The 18,660-nt window shown below is 44.7% G+C and overlaps 1 protein-coding gene across 5 annotated transcripts in view; it reads left to right on the top strand.

Annotated features, from left to right (window-relative positions):
- Positions 1–18,660, top strand: part of trip12 (thyroid hormone receptor interactor 12) — a 47,968-nt gene that overhangs the window by 11,779 nt on the left and 17,529 nt on the right. For 4 of the 5 annotated variants that reach the window (XM_080772332.1, XM_080772329.1, XM_080772331.1 and 1 more), the window contains exons 5-19: positions 4,073–4,178; positions 6,755–6,891; positions 7,688–7,771; positions 9,410–9,505; positions 9,964–10,115; positions 10,550–10,585; positions 10,696–10,791; positions 11,288–11,380; positions 12,386–12,547; positions 12,747–12,815; positions 13,562–13,727; positions 14,342–14,459; positions 15,137–15,293; positions 16,024–16,177; positions 18,047–18,275. In XM_080772332.1, the coding sequence (XP_080628458.1) occupies positions 4,073–4,178; positions 6,755–6,891; positions 7,688–7,771; positions 9,410–9,505; positions 9,964–10,115; positions 10,550–10,585; positions 10,696–10,791; positions 11,288–11,380; positions 12,386–12,547; positions 12,747–12,815; positions 13,562–13,727; positions 14,342–14,459; positions 15,137–15,293; positions 16,024–16,177; positions 18,047–18,275 (1,855 nt within the window). Of the gene's footprint in view, positions 1–1,123; positions 1,223–4,072; positions 4,179–6,754; positions 6,892–7,687; positions 7,772–9,409; positions 9,506–9,963; positions 10,116–10,549; positions 10,586–10,695; positions 10,792–11,287; positions 11,381–12,385; positions 12,548–12,746; positions 12,816–13,561; positions 13,728–14,341; positions 14,460–15,136; positions 15,294–16,023; positions 16,178–18,046; positions 18,276–18,660 lie in introns of those variants that run through there. The other variant, XM_080772330.1, reaches the window with a different exon arrangement.

The following is an 18,660-nucleotide window of genomic DNA, read 5'->3' as shown; positions in this document are numbered from 1 at the left end:
CGCGCACACACACACACACACACACACTACACACATACATTACACGCAACACTTGGAAAAGACCCGCAGGCTGAGTCTGTTCTTGTTAGCAACGTGGTGGCTATGTACATATACACAGGGATAATGCACAACACAAGCCAACCTAAGTGATATGACGCTTATGTGCTCGCATCACAGATATATAAACACATTTGCTCACCTCTTATGGCTCACATAGTCGGCCATGTGTGGTGTGTGTGTGTGTGTGTGTGGGGGGGGGGGGGGGTTAGTTATGTGTGTCTAGCTTTACAGAGGAGCTTGCAGGCTTCAACCAGGAGCAGAGGGACTGGCTCAGATTTCAGCCAGTGTCAGAATAAACGGTGGACTAGAACTGGAGGACTTATAAATTCAGCTGAAGGCTGTTCATTTGTGGAACAAAATGGTCATTGTACAGGTAGGCAGCCGCCAGGCAGACATTTGGGGTCTGTACTCTGTATATTCATAAACAGTTCTTGTAACGTGATTACTGATCATAACATTTGTGGTCAATGTTAGGAGTAGTGTGAAAGCGGAGCAGAGTGAGTGCTTTGATATTTAGAAGTCTCATGAGCAAATACAGTTGGCATTGAGGACTCATTCCCGATGTGAGTGGTGCGGTGCACTGGGGTCTGGCTACAATGTCTTGTCCCAAATTGTGTTATGAAACAGAGCTTGTTGATTGAAGGTCAAATTCAGTTTGTGTAGGCTATTATGGAACGGCGAGCAATCGCAGGATTGCGCAAAGCATACCGACCAAATACAAATGGCTGAATGAATACGCTGCACAGTATTCTTCAGTTGGTCGGTGAGAGTTAGCTGATCAGTTCAACCTTTTAGGTTTGAGCCGTTCTGGCTAGTGAAGGAGAACTGAGGCAGGACAGCATATGCATATGCAAAATGGTCAGACCCCTCCCTGAGTTGATGGACCTGCCTGGCTGGCTGGTTGGTCCACCAGCTGACCCGCAGCACATTTCAGGGTGAGGAAACACTTGACATCTAGCCCTGGAGGTTTTCTTTAGCCTTTCTCACTGCCCTCTCTTGACACAAACGCATACATTACACACACACACACACACACACTCTCTCTCTCTCACTCACTCACTCACTCTCTCACTCACTCACTCACTCACTCACTCACTCACTCACTCATCCTACTCTTCTTGGCTCAGCTTGCCTCAGTCACGTTCCAACACAGATTATAATGGTGAGTCGTCGTCATGCCGTATGTTTGTTTGTATACTGAGTGGTTCTCCTGTGAGAGAAATGCACTGTGGCAACATTTAAGCCATGCTGATTTCATGTCCTCCAGACTGGGAGGTGACTAACTGGATGTGAATGACTGCATAAACAAGAACAGGATGGTACTGTAGTACAGTGGTTTTCAACCCTTAATTTCTTTTTTTACCCATTTTTTCATGGACATTATTTATTCGCCATTTGAGCCATGGACCACCATTTGATGAGATTTAGCCTCTCGGACACCAACTTAAATAAGATTTTGTCTACAATTCCTTGCTTTTGGCAAAAATTCTTCTACGTTATCTAATTGTGTCGACATGTAAATGAAGTAATGCAGATGTTGCACAGATGGTTTCATTTTACGCTCAAGAGTTTCTTATCTCGAGTTAAAGATCTGTAAGGGTCCATTTGGTTAGCAACTCTCCAGCATTTAGCTGGGGACCACCTGGGACCCCCGCAACACCATTGCAGTTTTAGACGGTCACTGAATTGAGTTGTATTGTTTAGAGAGCAGGGAGAAGGAGTGATACACTACGGATGCAAATGGCCTCTGTTAAGGGGTATTGTTTATTTAGAAATGATGCGTTGGGAGAGTAGGGACAAATGGCAAATTAATTGATGAAAAAAAGTAATTAATTAGCCCCATATCCTTTTACCTCTTGTCGGTAAAAGTTTTTGCAGAGAAGTTTTGTGATAGTGAAGTGAATTTAGCCAGAACAGGTTTCACATGAAGGTTGTCCTCCTGTCATATGGGCATAGTGGAGGTTCTATTAATACTCTGGGCTGGCTGGAAGGTGGCACAACTCTCTGAAGCTACTGCTGTCGGGACTCTTCACTGTTCTGAACGGTGACCCTAGCTCAGTGGTTCGCAAACGTTTTCATGACAAGGGCCCCCAAATTGATGCTAATTAGCCTGCAGACCCCCATTCTAAAAGATATGCCAGGGACCCCCATAAGAGATTTTCTTTACGACTTGCAGTGATTCTCAACCATTTTAATTTGGATCCATTTGTACACTCAGAGTTACAGTCCCATAAGGGTCTGTTTGGTTCCAAACTATCATTTAGCTGGGGACCCCCTGGAACTACCTCAAGGACCCCTGGGGGTCTTTGAGAACCATTGCCCTAGCTGCTTCTGTCTTTGCTCTCGCGCAGACACGTGGTCTTGTTTGTTTTAAAGTGTGTGTGCAGAGTTCTGACTTGTTTTGTTTTTTGTTTTTTGAGCGGTGCTAACAGCTCCACGGAAGGGCCGTGTGTGTCTGTCTGTTTGTAGCACGACCTTTGGACCCCTGCAGATGATTGGGGTCGCATTCGGGTCACACGCTGGAGCAGCCGGGCCATTCACACTAAGCAGTCGAATAATTGGGGTCGCATTCGGGTCACACACACACACACACACACACACACACATACGCGCACACATGCACACACACACCCTGCACTGCTCGGTTCACACAGGTGTGATTTATTTCTGAGATGTAGTGGGTGGGGGTAAACACAGAATTAGCATTGGGTGACCTCCTCTTTGAGTGTATATATTATACAGTATGTGCAAAACAAAAGATGCTATCGACAGCACTTCTTCCACACGGAACGCTGAACACGCCCCGACTGCACTGCAATGATAACAATATGTGAGGCTCCTTTCTCTCTCTCTCTCTTTCTCAAATGGACTGCCTCGCTCCACCCTGAAGATATTTAGACTTGGCCCTTTGTGTTCAATAATTAAACCCAGCCATTTGCCCCGACTTGTGGTTATGGATGCCAAGCCAGTTTGACCACAAACCAATGCAATGAAGTAGCCTCTATGAATTGAGCTATGCACTGTGGATAGATTTCAGATTTGTATTGAAGGGGATAGCACTTTGAGATGCAGCATCTATTGTCAAGACGGACCCGTAAAACATGAACAGGATACATAAGAACATACAGTACAGTACACAGATACAGATGTATACATAAAAACACAGAAAGCTTGCTCACCCTCTTCCACCCACTCCTCCAACCACCACATCAGCTGCTCAACAGAGGAAATAAGGCCACATCAGTGGTTCATTTTCATGTCAAGGACCCCCACATTGACACTAATGACCCCGTGGGCCCCCATTTGAAGAGATGATGCCAGTGGAGCCCCATAAGAGAAGACCTTTACGGTTCTAGCAGTGATTCTCAACCCGTTTAATTTCAAGGACCCCCAGTTTGACATGCATTAGTCTACGGACCCCCATTTAATGCCATTTCTATCCATCTAATATAAATAGAAGTTCTATTTATATTGTAAAATCAATGTTAATTTAACTTTGAGATTGTACAATCTCGTTAAGGGGCCATTTGGTTCCATTTGTACACTCAGAGTTACAGACTCAAGGGTCCATTTGGTTCTAACATTTAGCTGGGGACCCCCTGGAACTCCCTCAAGGACCCCTGGGTGGTCCCTGGACCCCAATTTGGGAACCACTGGTTTATATGTCATTACTGCTGCTGTCGCTTGAGCAAGATGTATGTAGCGAAGTCCTAAAGTGACTGAAGGATCTGGTGTTTGATTTGCTCGTCCAGTGGTGTGTTCTCCACGATAGCTTAACGTTGTAACTGTTCTGTGTTTGTTTCCTTTAGGTTAGCTGGTCAGTGGTGTGTTGTCCACGAGAGCTTAACGTTGTAACTGTTCTGTGTTTGTTTCCTTTAGGTTAGCTGGTCAGTGGTGTGTTCTCCACGAGAGCTTAAAGTTGTAACTGTTCTGTGTTTGATGTGCTTGTTGTCAGTGGCGTGTTGTACATGAGAGCTAAACGTTGTAACTGTTCTGCGTTTGTTTCATCTAGGTTTGAGGAAGTCCACTAAGAAGCGCAGCGAGTCTCCTCCAGCAGAGCTCCCCAGTTTTCGGCGGAGCACACGCCAGAAGACCACGGGCTCCTGTGCCAGCACCAGGTAACCCGACGGCCACACAAGGTGTACAGATACTAAATGAAGGCCGGGCCCTTTTGTTAACTATAGAAAGCAGCCCTTAACCCATTTTGGCCTGACATCGAAATTAAAAGTCTTGATAAATCATGACAGCTTTCTGAAATATCTATGTTTCTGTATCAGTGGTGCTCAATATGTCAAGGAGACCCAAACATGTATGTAATTGGCCGCCGACCCCCCCATCTAAAAATATGTTACAGGGACCCCCTCCCAGAAGCAAAGATTTGAGTTAAAAACGTTAGCTCTGAAAGAATATATATTCAAAGATTTGCTCCACATTTTCACGATTTCTCAAAAAAAGCAGATCTACAAGCCTGTAGACACTGATGCTTTCCCCGTCTTAATTATGGGTTAAATACATAAATCTGCTAGTCTTCATGAAATGGACCTGAGTTGCAATTTAGACTTGGATGGGTTTTTTCCTGGCGTCTACAACAAATCTCTTTCAATCTAAAGCTCACAGCGTGGGCAGACCCTTTGCTCAATGTAAATGGGTTATCTACAAGCTGAAGTATTGTGCCGTTAGTGTTTCCGTTAGTGTTTCCCCAGCCATTGTACAGGCATGGCACCACGCCAAGAGAATTAAAACCAGGCCAAAGGAATTCTGAGAGAATGTTAAAAATAACGCAGGTTCTCCTTTTGATTTAGTCGGGGCACCGGAGGTGCACCAGAGGACACATTTAATGGCCTCACTGGTTCGCGAATGTAATACAGGCTTAGAAAACAGTCTTCATCCTTGAAAGTCCAACTTAAGTTACTGTTTACACAACACGGCATTTGGCAAGATATGTCATCAGTTATGAGTAAAACAAGGAGTTATGTTCCTTTTTCTCATCTTAACTGGGACACTGTACTTTACACTGGTGTATGCAAAAAATATAATGAATAATTATAATTTATTTGTACAAATTAATCTGTATAAATTAGACTGGCGATGGGAGAACTGATATCTTTCTTGCCCCTTCCCCTTGTCCCTACATAATGAGTGTCAAGGGGTAGGGAGATAAATCATCCCCCTAGGAATTGGAACGTCCCTAAATATTGGACGTCCCTTGTAGATATTGATATACAACCTGTTCTCAGAAAATAGCTGATCTGCAAGCTCACTACAGGCCAGTGGTCCCCAAACTTTGATGGCATTTCTGTCTCTAGGACCCCCAATTTATATTGTAATATCAATGTTAATTAACTCTGAGTGTACAAACTATCATTTAGCCCATAACCCACTTTGGAAACTATATTCCATTTCATTTAAGCTGTAGAGATGGAACGTAAATATAACATTGCTGTGGTTATGATGAAATACATATATTGTAATTTTTTTCTCATGTTGGTAGCCCACCATGCAGAATGTAATTCAGCTAGATATAGCTCATTCTGACACCTGCTCAACAGTTGTACCTGATTCATTGATTATTGTATTAACAGTTTGTATAGCATGGGTACAGATATAGGGTTAGAAAAAGGCAAAAACTATTTACAGTATAGAAAGAAGGGGCTGTGGTCACTGGTCATTGTTTTTAATATCATTAAGAACAGAGTAATTTTCTATCAATGAAAATGCCATCGTGATTCATCTCCATCCAATGTACAGTCTGCACAGCAGCTTGCAATCTGTTTCCATAGCTGGTTTGCCTGGGGAAAAAAACAACAACATTGCTAATAGTTATGCAAGTTTTGCAACTTGTGGGGATTAGCTTAACATTGGTCATGATAAAACCATAGCTATCACTGCAGCGAGTAGCCAACGTTATGCAGCGACAGCGTTGTGTAGGTACAGTAGGCTATTTCACAGCTTTTAAGAGCTCCAAAACTGCAGAATGTTGACATATCGTGGTCTGGGGGGTCGGACTGATGCCTGCTAATAAGCTAGCTTGCATCCGAGTTGTATCACCGGCGCACTGGCGATACATAAAAAATAATAAAGTGCCGAAGCGGCTCCAAATGAATGGGTAACGTTGTATGAATGCAACGCCGTATCATATCGTTAGTTCACGTGAGGTAACGTTAACCGTTGCTAGAGATTGCGATATTTTTGTCGATGCAGATTGTTAATACATTCAAATAATATTGGTTATTATAATATTTTTCCATAATAAAGGACAAAAGGCTTCTTACCTCGTCCGCCTTTCAGCCCTCAGTGATGTTGCTCCGTTTGAAGTCCCGTCGAGATATCCCTTCAAACGAAGGGGATTTTACCCCTCGCCCTCGGCCCTACCCCTCGATCCAAAGACAATTGAGATAACCCTTCCCCCTCACGTGAATGCGCATAATCAAGGGCTAAGGGCTAAGGGCCAGGACGAAGGGGATTGAGCCTTAGACATGCCTGTGAGAATTGTAGAATCGTCCTCTGGTCTAAATGGGGCAAGGGAAGGGACCCGGAAGTAGGAAGAGTTATTCTCTGTAGATGGAGCCCATTGAGCCTGAACAGAAACATGCCTGTATAATATATTTGTCTAATGGTTGACTGTACATACAGTGCTTTCTACTTTAATACGCTGCTCACAACAACCTGTTCTGTCCTGCTGTCCTTCCTCCAGTCGGCGGGGCTCAGGCCTGGGCAAGCGCGGGGCAGCCGACGCTCGCCGACAGGAGAAAATGGCCGACTCCGACAACAACCAGGACGGCGCCAACTCGTCGTCTGCGCGCACCGACGAGGCACCACAAGGGGCTTCAGGTGTGTAGCGGCTTTTACCATTTAGACATTTAGCAGACGCTCTTAATCCAGAGTGATTCACAGTAAGTAAGAAGAACAACACATGGTAATACATCATTATACAAAAAAATAATAGTCATCATGAATCATACATAAACTAAGAACCTCCAGTGGGATATCTATATAATGAAACTATGTCTACATAAAATGCTATCTAAGTTGAGCCTTTGCATATGCCTGTAAGGTCGTCGAGGCTACGGCTCGTCTGAAGAGGTGGGTTTTCACTCCATAACAAACTCCAACTTGGCCCCTTGCCCAGTGTGCAGTTAAAACAGTGGACTATGAAGTATTTGCAGCATTTGTTGCATAAACAGTAAAGGGCTGCTGCCTGCCATAGAGCCATGTCCAAACATAAGAAATGAGGTCATCAGCTTGGAAGAACCTGCTGTTTCCCCAAGTCATAAAAATACCCAATCTATAAGCTCACAACGTCCACAGACACGTGAGTTTATAGTTTGGCTTTTTTCGGTTACAGTTATATTTAAGATTAGAGTAATTGACGTGTTCAACTAGAATAGATTTGATTTATGAGAGGTCAAACTAGCTATAGAATGAGATGCATGTTACAGAAACCCTAATGATCTCGGATATTTCATAAAAGAGAAACTACCTGCTAATTGTTGAGTAAACAAATCGCCCATTGGGACAGTTTTCAGTCGTGATATTTTATTTTACTTTTGTTCCTAAGTAGCCTTGAGCAATCTTTGGGTGATGCCTTTGTTACTTCATTCACACATTAGTTTTTTTTTATATCCAGCTTCTAGCTCAGTTGCCGGAGCGGTAGGCATGACCACCTCTGGAGAGAGTGAGTCTGATGACTCTGAAATGGGCAGGCTCCAAGGTAAGTAGATGGGGATACTTTTATAAATATTCATGTTAAAATAAATGGTAAATGGTGCATTTTATATAGCGCTTTCATCCAAAGCGCTTTACATAGATTGTGCATTACATTACATTCACGCCCACATTCATATGCCGAAACCATGCAAGGCACCAACCTGCACATCAGGAGCAATTAGGGGTTCAGAGACTTGCTCAAGGACACTTCGTCACTAACTCTGGGGGAACCCGGGATCAAACCGGGAACCTCACGGTTCCCACCCGGCCACTTTACCGGCCACTCTACCCGTGTGAGCCACTGCCGCCCCATAATCCCCCTTATAATCAGAATAATCCTTATCGCCAATAGTGCAAAATGCTGAGTGATCCTGTCCCCTCCATTTTTATTTTTTTTCCTAATCCACGTATGTGCCAGGAGGACCCAAGTCTAAGTTATGTGGCTACATCAGGCATCAACACCAGTGTCCATCCATTTAGATAACAAGCTACCGTATGCCACCATATTGGATAAACTGTGTGTAGTCCTTTCACCACTAATGCCATTAGTGCTTTCTGGCGCGCCTCAGTTTTCTCTTTGGTCAGCCATTTATTTCCAATTATAACAGCATCTTGTGACTACTGTAGTTGTAGCTGGCTCTACTGAAGGTGCTCACCGAGCTGCTGACGTAGATATTACTGATATCTACTGTAGTTGTAGCTGGCTCTACTGAAGGTGCTCACCGAGCTGCTGACGTTGTAGATATTACTGATATCTCTACTGAAGGTGCTCACCGAGCTGCTAACGTTGTAGATATTACTGATATCTCTACTGAAGGTGCTCACCGAGCTGCTAACGTTGTAGATATTACTGATATCTCTACTGAAGGTGCTCACCGAGCTGCTAACGTAGATATTACTGATATCTCTACTGAAGGTGCTCACCGAGCTGCTAACGTTGTAGATATTACTGATATCTCTACTGAAGGTGCTCACCGAGCTGCTAACGTTGTAGATATTACTGATATCTCTACTGAAGGTGCTCACCGAGCTGCTAACGTTGTAGATATTACTGATATCTCTACTGAAGGTGCTCACCGAGCTGCTAACGTTGTAGATATTACTGATATCTCTACTGAAGGTGGTTACCGAGCTGCTAACGTTGTAGATATTACTGATATCTTGGATATTGTACTGACAGATCAATGCTGTGCCAACTTGTTGTTCTAACTAGGCCTGTCGCCATTACACATTTTAAGGTGACGATTAATTGTCTGGCAAATAATTGCATTGTATTTCTGTTGTCTTTGTAATCACAAATTTCACACTTGAATATACAAAGAAATCACTGACGCCTTTAATATCGTTTGTATTTATTTTTTATTTCCAAACATTTTAAATCGACATGGAAACGATTAAACATTCCCTTAAATAATTGCTATTAGACGATTTATGTAGTAATTGTGACAGGCCTACTTCTAAGTACCATCATCCATTGTGTTAAAAGCTGCAGTCACTACAGTAGGTGTACTGCACATTTAAACATGTTCCCCACCCTGATGGAAATGCCTGTGGTGTATGTATGGCGTGCATACATGTGTGCTTGTGTGATTGAGCATGCAGTTCATTTAAGTTTTTTATTTATTTTTGTGGTCATGTCTAGCTCTGTTGGAGGCCAGGGGTCTCCCACCACATCTCTTTGGGCCCCTGGGGCCCCGCATGTCCCAGCTGTTCCACAGGACCATAGGCAGTGGAGCCAGTGAGTACCTACCCCAAGTGTTCAAATAAAAGGGGGTATGCGTGTGACATCATCATCATACCCGGAAGTTATGCGGGAACGCCTACCGAGTGGCAATAGAAATACACTGGCCTTGGTAGCCCATACATCCAAACAGAAAAGTCCAGATCTGATTGCACTAAATGTTAAATTACATTAACCTCACTCTATGCATGCGCATACCCTCTATATCTATATGTACCTTTTTTTATTCTCATTTAGAGCTGAAACTATTGATTATGTCTTGATGACTTTTCTTTTCTAATTTTATCCTTTATCATACAATGTTGTTGTGCAAAAAAAAGTTTGCAGAAAATGGCCATTATCTTTTTTTGGGCGGTGCCTAAACGCGCCAACGACTGGCTGTGTGTGTCTGTTTTGGAGTACGAACAGATTGACGTAATCTCACCATGGTTCTCTCCCTTTCTCCCCCACTACAGGCTCCAAAGCTCAGCAGCTGCTGCAAGGCCTGCAGGCCACAGGCGACGAGTCCCAGCAGCTCCAGGCCGCCATTGAGATGTGTCAACTGTTGGTGATGGGCAACGAGGAGACTCTGGGAGGATTCCCTGTCAAGAGTGTGGTGCCCGCATTGGTGAGCAGATTTGCGCCTGCTTTAATTTAAGCCTGATCTAAATTGACCATGTGTTGCCTCTGAACATTTGTTCAGAGGCATGCTCGGGTTCAACCGGTGTGCATAACAATGAACAATGTGGATTGTTCGTATATTTTCATAGCTCAGACTCAGACAATTGGACTCGCGTGTCCTGGTAAAAAACACAAACAAACATTTGCTGCTGGTGCATCACATGAATGACACGGCACTCATGACGGGTGAGGTGCTTTAAAGTTTCAGGGAAAGATGAGAAGAAAAGGCCTTGCTATCTTATCTACGCATGTGAAGATCAGCTGGTCGGAAATCCATGTTGAACTTTGTGTGTTTGTGTTAAAATGCTAACATTGACAACCGTATGTTGGCTCTGATCATTTCTTGATTTCAACATTTTAACGCCCACTTTTCCTTCACAGATCACATTGTTACAAATGGAGCATAACTTTGATATTGTGAGTATTATATTATAGGTGCCCTTTCATTTTCTAACTATTTGTAGAAGCTTAGTTTCCATATTTTTGTATCGTCACTGTGTTTTTATCCATCTTGTTTCCTCGTACAGATGAACCACGCCTCCCGTGCTCTCACATACATGATGGAGGCGCTGCCTCGGTCCTCTGCCGTGGTGGTCGACGCCATTCCTGTCTTCCTTGAAAAGGTGAGACTCATCGGTGCTCATACCCGTGGTGGGGTTAGTGAAGGGGCCTTTCTGTGTGGAGTTAGCATGTTCTCCCCGTGTCCCCCTGGGGTACTAGGTACCTTCACAAAAAACATGCAGTAATCCTGGTCGCTATACTGCCTCCCCCTGTCCACCCGGTGCGCCTGATGGAGGGGAAAGGAACTGGTTGGGTTAACTTGTTCCTTCCATGCGCTATGTCCCCACCCTGTCAGGTGAAAAGAAGCGGCTTGGACTCCTCATGCATTGAAGGAAGCATGAGTTCAGTCCGTGCTCCCCAGGTTGGCAGAGGGAGTGTAGCTTCCAGGATTAGATAATTGACACTGGGTAAAAAATGGGTTACAGGAAAATCGTGCGATACAAATTTATAAAAGAAAAGGTGAGACCTCTCCACTCAGGTCTGTCATGTCTTGGTTATTTTGCGATGGTAGCCTTGAGATATATTATTATGCTAATGCTCTTTTGTTTCCTTCTGCAGCTTCAGGTGATCCAGTTCATTGACGTAGCAGAGCAGGCACTAACTGCCTTGGAAATGTTGTCACGGCGACACAGTAAAGCCATCCTGCAGGCTGTAAGTGTTACTCTCACTGTTCCACCTTTTGTTTTTCCTGTTACACCTCCTGTATGCCCCCCCTGCACCCCTTATTGAATTTATCTGATTTCTAAAGCAGGGGTTTTCAACCCTTCTTAATTTCAAGGCCCCCATTATTTATTTGGCATTTGAGCCACACTCTCACACCATTTTAATGAGATTTAGCCTCTCGGACCCAAAACCAAGGACTATAAAGAGGACAAGAAGCGAAGACCGTAAGGGCGCCACCATGTTGATCACATGGTGCTCCATGGAAGGAAAGAAACATGCGCAATGGGCTTTATGCAGCCTTGGTCTGCAACTGCGCATGTTCCTTTCCTTCCATGGAGCACCATGTGATCAACATGGTGGCGCCCTTACGGTCTTCGCTTCTTGTCCTCTTTATACAGTCCTTGCCCAAAACTAAAGAATATTTTGTTTGTCATTGGATAAGATTTTGTCTACAATTCCATGCTTTTGACAAACGTTGGTCAAAATAACAATTCTTCTACATTCTCCAAATTGTGTAGACTTCGTGTAAATTAAGTAATGCAGATGTTTAACAATAATGTAACTCTTGAGAGCGTAAAATGAAACCAATGGACCCGCACGGGTCCATTGGTTTCATTTTACGCTTTCAAGAGTAAAAAGATCTATAAGGGTCTATTTGGTTAACAACTCATTTAGCTGGGGACCACCTGGAACCGCCTCAAGGACCACTGGTTGAAAACGACTGGTGTAAAGCCTAGCCAGTCTGTCTCTGAAGCCGTTTTGTACCACGCCACCCCTAAAGTAATCACAGTCCTTGGCATAGATCCTATGGCTAATTGCGTCTATGTAGTATCGGCTTTCCTCGCCTTTCGTCGCCTCTTTGAATTTTGAACTGCTGCACAATCACAATAAACTTTTTTTTTCTTTTCTTCCATGGCCTGGACTAGCATTAATGTTTTTTTAAACCAATTGATGGAGTCATTATACACTTCTCTCCCGTTGTTTTCTGTTTAGGGTGGGCTTGCAGACTGTCTGTTGTACCTAGAGTTCTTCAGCATCAACGCTCAGAGGAATGCCTTGGCCATCGCAGCCAACTGCTGCCAGAGCATCACCCCGGACGAGTTCCACTTTGTCGCTGACTCTCTGCCACTGTTAACTCAGAGACTCACACACCAGGTGCCTGCCCGATCAACACTACTGTCAACAACCACTGAACTATAACCCACATTGAGATGCCGAGTTACAAAGTGCCAAATGGGTTGAATAATTATTTTCATATGATTTGGCAAGGCATGGAAAACCTAATGTAATGTCTAACCAGTAACTCTGTCTTACACTGCCAGCTTATTCATTCGTTTATTTAACCCCTATCCAGGATAAGAAATCCGTGGAAAGCACTTGTCTCTGTTTCGCCAGACTGGTGGACAACTTTCAGCACGAGGAGGTATGTTTTTATTTATGTGTCTCTACTGTTGAGGCCTTTTCTTCCAGGAGTGTTTTGCATTCTTCACCGTGCCACTACACTAACCCATTTAGACCTGGAACACATCTGTGTTGCCGTAGCGCTTTAACTACTAACCATTATTTTAAACTTGGCAGGTATACAAGCTCATAGCGCTACAATCTTGTATAGACGGTATGCACATGCATAAAGTGGATGGCAAATCGAGTGGCAAAGTGACAGGCAAAGTGAGTTTAGCATTGTTTAATGTCGTTTAATGACTTTTCTGTTTGTATGTATGGTCTGTCAAGGCCAGAAAGTAGTTTTTAGCCACTCAGTAGGCACCCCTGCATAACTTCCTGGTTTGATGATGATGTCACGCGCATACCTTGCTATTTTTTAAAAATTGTGAAAATGTAGTGCAAATATTTGAATATATATTCTTTCACAGCAAACATTTTTTTTAACTCTTATCTTTTCTTCTGGGGGTCCCTGGAACAACATATTTTCAGATGGGGGGGGGGGGGGGGGGTCAGTGGCCAATTACATACAAATCTGGGGTTTGGGGTCCTTGATATGAAATAGTTTGAGAATCATTTCAGAAAGCTGACATGATTTAGAAGACACTTGTAGAATCTGGTCTCGGGTTAATGGGTTTGTTAAGGCCTCTTCCATGTTAGCATGGAGAGTTTTGCGTTATGACCTTGCCTGCACTACACTAATGAGCTTATGTGTGTGTGTGTCTACAGAACCTGCTACAGCAGGTGGCCTCCCGGGACTTACTGACCAACATTCAGCAGCTGCTGGTGGTCACCCCGCCCGTGCTCAGCTCGGGGATGTTCATCATGGTGGTGCGCATGTTCTCTCTCATGTGCTCCAACTGCCCCTGCCTGGCCGTGCAGCTCATGAAACAAAGTGAGTAATCTCATGTGCTCCAACTGCCCCTGCCTGGCCGTGCAGCTCATGGCAGTGAAGTGAGTCACTTCACTGCCATGAGCTGAAGACCAATGTTATACCGTACGTTCTCACACCTTGTGTGTCAACTCTTGATTGCCTGTGGATAAATGATTCACACTAAAGGTGATTATCGCGCCTAGTAATTCAACGAGAGGCCTGTGCTTTTTTTTGTTTTGTTCCCACAGAAGGTGAGGAACGACAACGCAAGCGTATTTACGTGGGCGCGTTTCCGTGAAATTGGCGTGCTCATTTCGTGCACACGCCCGCGACTGACTAGACCTGGATTGTGTTGAGCTTTTTGAGTGATGCAGCCACTCCAAGGAACAGCAATGTCTGTCCGTCCCTATGTCCGTCCCTATGTCTGTATGTCCCTATGTTTAGGGTACCAATATGGGCAAAAGTGGTACTGTTGTGCTAGAACCAGAGAGAGGTCTGCTAATTCCCCCACACAGTAACTCTGTCATTTCTCGACCGTAATTTTCCAGTGATCAATGACTCATCATCATAATATTTATGGCAAGAAAACGAGTTTGGCAAACTCTAACAGGCTGTCTCCTCATCTTGGTGTGCAGACATTGCGGAGACTCTGCGCTTCCTCCTGTGTGGAGCATCCAATGGAAGCTGCCAGGAGCAGATTGACCTGGTTCCCCGGAGTCCTCAGGAGCTCTATGAACTCACCTCCCTCATCTGGTAATGTGTCTTTCTACCCTTGTCCCCTTTTTGAGTGGTGCAACCACTCCCTTACGGAGCTATGTGTGTGGCTGGGTGGCTGGCTGGGTGGCTGGGTCTGAGCATGAAAACGGTGTAGTTGTTTTTCACCACCTGTGCGCAACTTAAAACAAACACACACATATTAACTATGGTTTTCACCACCTGTGCGCAACCTAACATGCACATATTAACTGTATATATGATGATTTTGGCTGTGCACACCCACAGTACAGTGACTGTACAGTAGAGGGACCCCCACACGGTAATTTCTCAACCGTTTCGTACGCTGGCCGGCTCGCCGGATCCGGGCCGGGTGCGTTCCTGTGGGTCTGGGCTGGTCTCTGTAAGAACATATTTTCAGATGCCATTACAGATAATTCTGGTGGTCCTTGACATGAAAAAGGTTGAGCACCACTGACACAGAAACATAGGGTTTTTCAAGAAAACTGTCAGGATTTAGAAGGCGTTTGTAGAATCTTTTCTCAGGTCTAAATGGGGTTAAGCTGATTCTCTGTAGATCAAGATTTTGTCCTAGAATGACCCTAACGGTAATGTGCTGTTGTACCGTCCCACAGCGAGCTGATGCCCGGTCTGCCCAGAGAGGGCATTTTCGCCGTGGATCTCATGCTGACAGTATTGTGGTGTTGTACCCACAGTGAGCTGATGCCCTGTCTGCCCAGAGAGGGCATTTTCGCCGTGGATCTCATGCTGAAAAAAGGCAGTGCCCAGACCACGGAAGGAGCCATCTGGCAGTGGAGGGATGACCGGGGGTTATGGCACCCTTATAACCGCATCGATAGCCGGATCATTGAGGTAGCAGCAATATACATTTTTCTACGTGAATGTGTTTTGGCCAAATGTTCATTTCTATTTTATTAGTGGGTGGGAGAAACTATATTTGTGCTACTCGGCTGCAGCAGTGGTTGCATTGATTGGGTGGTGCCCAGTCGTATAAGCACACGCGTACGTGTATTAATTTATGGCCCGATTAATTTAGCACTTGGCCGGAATAATACAATTTTGTCTGTCACTTTGGCCGGTCAGGAAAATGCGTAGTCGGAACCCTGCTTGCATGCAATACATTTAATATATCTGCTCAGCTGTGTTTGCACTTTGCATGCAGTCTAATAGTCCAGCAGCCAGGGTTGTGGAGTGGAGTAAACATTTGGTATATAGTATTTCTTTTATTGGCCTAAAATATTGTCTATATACAATACATTCATGAATCCACTTGCTGACCGGCTTTCAGCATTGAGCAATTTTTACAAATAGAGTGTACAAATGGAACCAAATAGACCCTTACGGGTCCATTTGATTCAATATGTACACTCTCTGAGTTAAATTAACGTTGATTTTACAATATACATCGTGGTCCCAGAGATAGAAATGCCATTGAATGGGCCTAATTCAGGTCATACCTGGGGTCCTTGAAATTAAACTGGTTGAGAATCACTGCTAGAGCCGATAAAAAAATCTTCTCTTATGGGCGTCCTTGAGGTGAAACAGTGTGAGAACCACTGGTCTAACGATCTGTCCCCGACAGACGGCACACCAGAATGGGGAGGACGAGATCAGCCTGTCCACCCTGGGCCGCGTCTACACCATCGACTTCAACTCTATGCAGCAGATCAATGAGGACACGGGCACCGCACGGGGCATCCAGAGGAAGCCCAATCCTCTCGCCAACCCCAACACGGGTAAGACTTAACAAGACCCCTCTACTTCTTCTTTTCCTTTGGGCTTTCCTCCTCCCTGCCACAGCGAAATCATCTGCCTCCATCTTTAACCCTGTCCTCTGCCTCCTCTTCTCTCACACCAACTAACGTCATGTCCTCTTTTCACTGGGTCCATAAATCCTTCCTCGAGGCCTCCTAGAGGAAGGATTTATTTATGGGCATAGTTCCAACCTCAACATCATTCTACCGATATAGTCACTATCCCTCTTCTGTACGTGTCCAAACCAACTGTCTGTCCCTCTGATGTACTCACTCCTGATCCTATCCATCCTTGTTACTCCCAGAAACCCAATTCCAAATTTTGGCCGCTCGCTCACTCCAGCAGGTGGTGTTACGGTGAAATTAGTGAGATTATGTGATTGTCTACAGTGATCACATATTTCAGCAGGTCACCATGTCAATGTGAGAATGTAAATCATTGCAGTTTATTAGCAGATCGAGTTCAGCCTAGCGGTATTTAAAGCGAAGCGGGCTAAGATCGTCCATACCCCCTCGTCCACTTTGCATTGGACTCCGTTTCCCAGAAGCCCTTGCAAGTCAGCGGTTGGTTGATTTCTGTTTACGTCATCACGTGTCGGCCTCGTCACTTTGTCCGCGACAAAGCCGGATTTTCATTCAATTCATTACAAAACGGCAAATTAAACATATAAAACAAATAGTGGGTTTTGCGTATTACGCAGGGAAAGACAATGGAATAAAAGGTGTGAATAGCGAGTTAAGTCCACAAGATGGTCACATATTTTGGCAGGTCACCAATTTCACCATAACATCGCCATGCTGGAGTGATCGTGTGTGTGTGAGCGAGTGACCCAGATTTGGGGTATTGGAATTTGGCTAGAGAGAACCTCAACATTTTAGTCTCTGCTACCGCCAGCTCTGCTTCCTGTCTTTTCCTCAGTGCGACTGTCTCTAAACTTACAAGACCCTCTACACCTGAGAATAATGTCTCGGTAGTATTGTACTACTATTCTGTCATTTGCCTTTGTATGAAAACCAGAGTTTGATATTTAAAAATGATTACCAATTTAATAAAATGTGTGATATTGGTAATCTTAATATTCCTGTGAGCAAAAAGCTAAATAAGGCAGTTTGTCTGTCCGAAACGTTGGTCTCATCTCCATGTCCACAATAAACTTTGCCATTGGCATCTACTCTCTACGTCGTAGAGAGTAGCAGATCTAGTAGTAGCAGATCTACAAGCTCGTAGAGTCTACAAGCTTGTAGATCTGCTGATTTTTGAAAAATCGTGAAAATGGTGCACTAACCTCTTTCACAGCGAACGTTTTTACCTCGTGTCTTTGCTTCTGGGGGTCCCTGGAACTAAATCTTTTCAGATTGGGGTCCGCGGCCAAATGCATATAATCGTGTTGACTGAGGCTCCTTGATATGAAAAAGACTGAGCACCACTCGTAATTTAGAAGACAATGGGTTCAAAGTCTAAATGTGTCTTGACACCTGTGTGTGTGTGTGTGTGTGAGACCATTTTGGAAGTGGCATGTACATTTGACCACAGTCTGGAAGAGGCATTCCTTACCAGCGTCTTAAGGATGCTATTATACAGCTTGGCTACAAATGTAAACTACTTGTGTTCATATTTGGAAACCTCGGTAATGTCCATAAATCAGTCGTGAGGGGCCTGCAGATTGCAGGCATGCCCAAGCCGAGAGCCAAGGCATCGGCAAAATTCTGTCCAGTGTCTGCAATATTTGGCAGTCGCCATATATGGAGAAGGCGATGCTTTCTGTACCCATGATCTGTATCCTGAAGCACTTTTTTTTTCAAGTTTGCAGTTTAAAGATGCTAAATGTGTGTGACTGTGTCCACTACCAGGGGGTCACCAGGAGGTGCGTCGGGAGGACGCGCGGGCCCAGCTGATGAAGGACGACCCTGAGCTGGCCAAGTGCTTCATCAAGACCCTGTTCGGGGTCCTGTACGAGGTGTACAGCTCCTCCGCCGGCCCCGCCGTCAGACACAAGTGCCTTAGAGCCATCCTCAGGATTATCTACTTCGCTGACGCCGAGCTGCTGAAGGATGTGCTGAGGAACCATGCCGTGTCCAGGTGAGACTGTCCCTGCATGGCCATGTTCCATCTGCCACTCCTATGTGTGTCCCAAGTACATATGGATGAGTGTCCCTGTATTTGTCGGAGTATGGAAATAGCGTTTGTTGACCAAGTGTCACTGTTGCTCAGCCTAACGCACATGCGCTACGGAGGTAATGCATAAAATATTTAAAACGTTCAGTTTGCCATTGGAAGTTCATTACATAGTTTTGGAGCCAGAAGGGAGAAAAGTCTGGGACGTGTGGAGCGTTGTCCCGGCCGTTTTAGTGAATGTTCTGCCAGCCTTCCTGTGTTGGCTGGTCTGAGCGGTTGTAGGGTAGTATGTGGGATTTTGTGTTTTCCAAACTGGCTCCATTGACCACCTATCACCATGGGTATCACT

This window comes from Protomyctophum bolini (assembly GCF_963924005.1).
Source record: "Protomyctophum bolini genome assembly, chromosome: 9".
NCBI classification, from domain to species: domain Eukaryota; kingdom Metazoa; phylum Chordata; class Actinopteri; order Myctophiformes; family Myctophidae; genus Protomyctophum; species Protomyctophum bolini.
The sequence above is the reverse complement of the archived record's forward strand: the minus strand, read 5'-3'. Positions and strand labels throughout refer to the sequence as shown.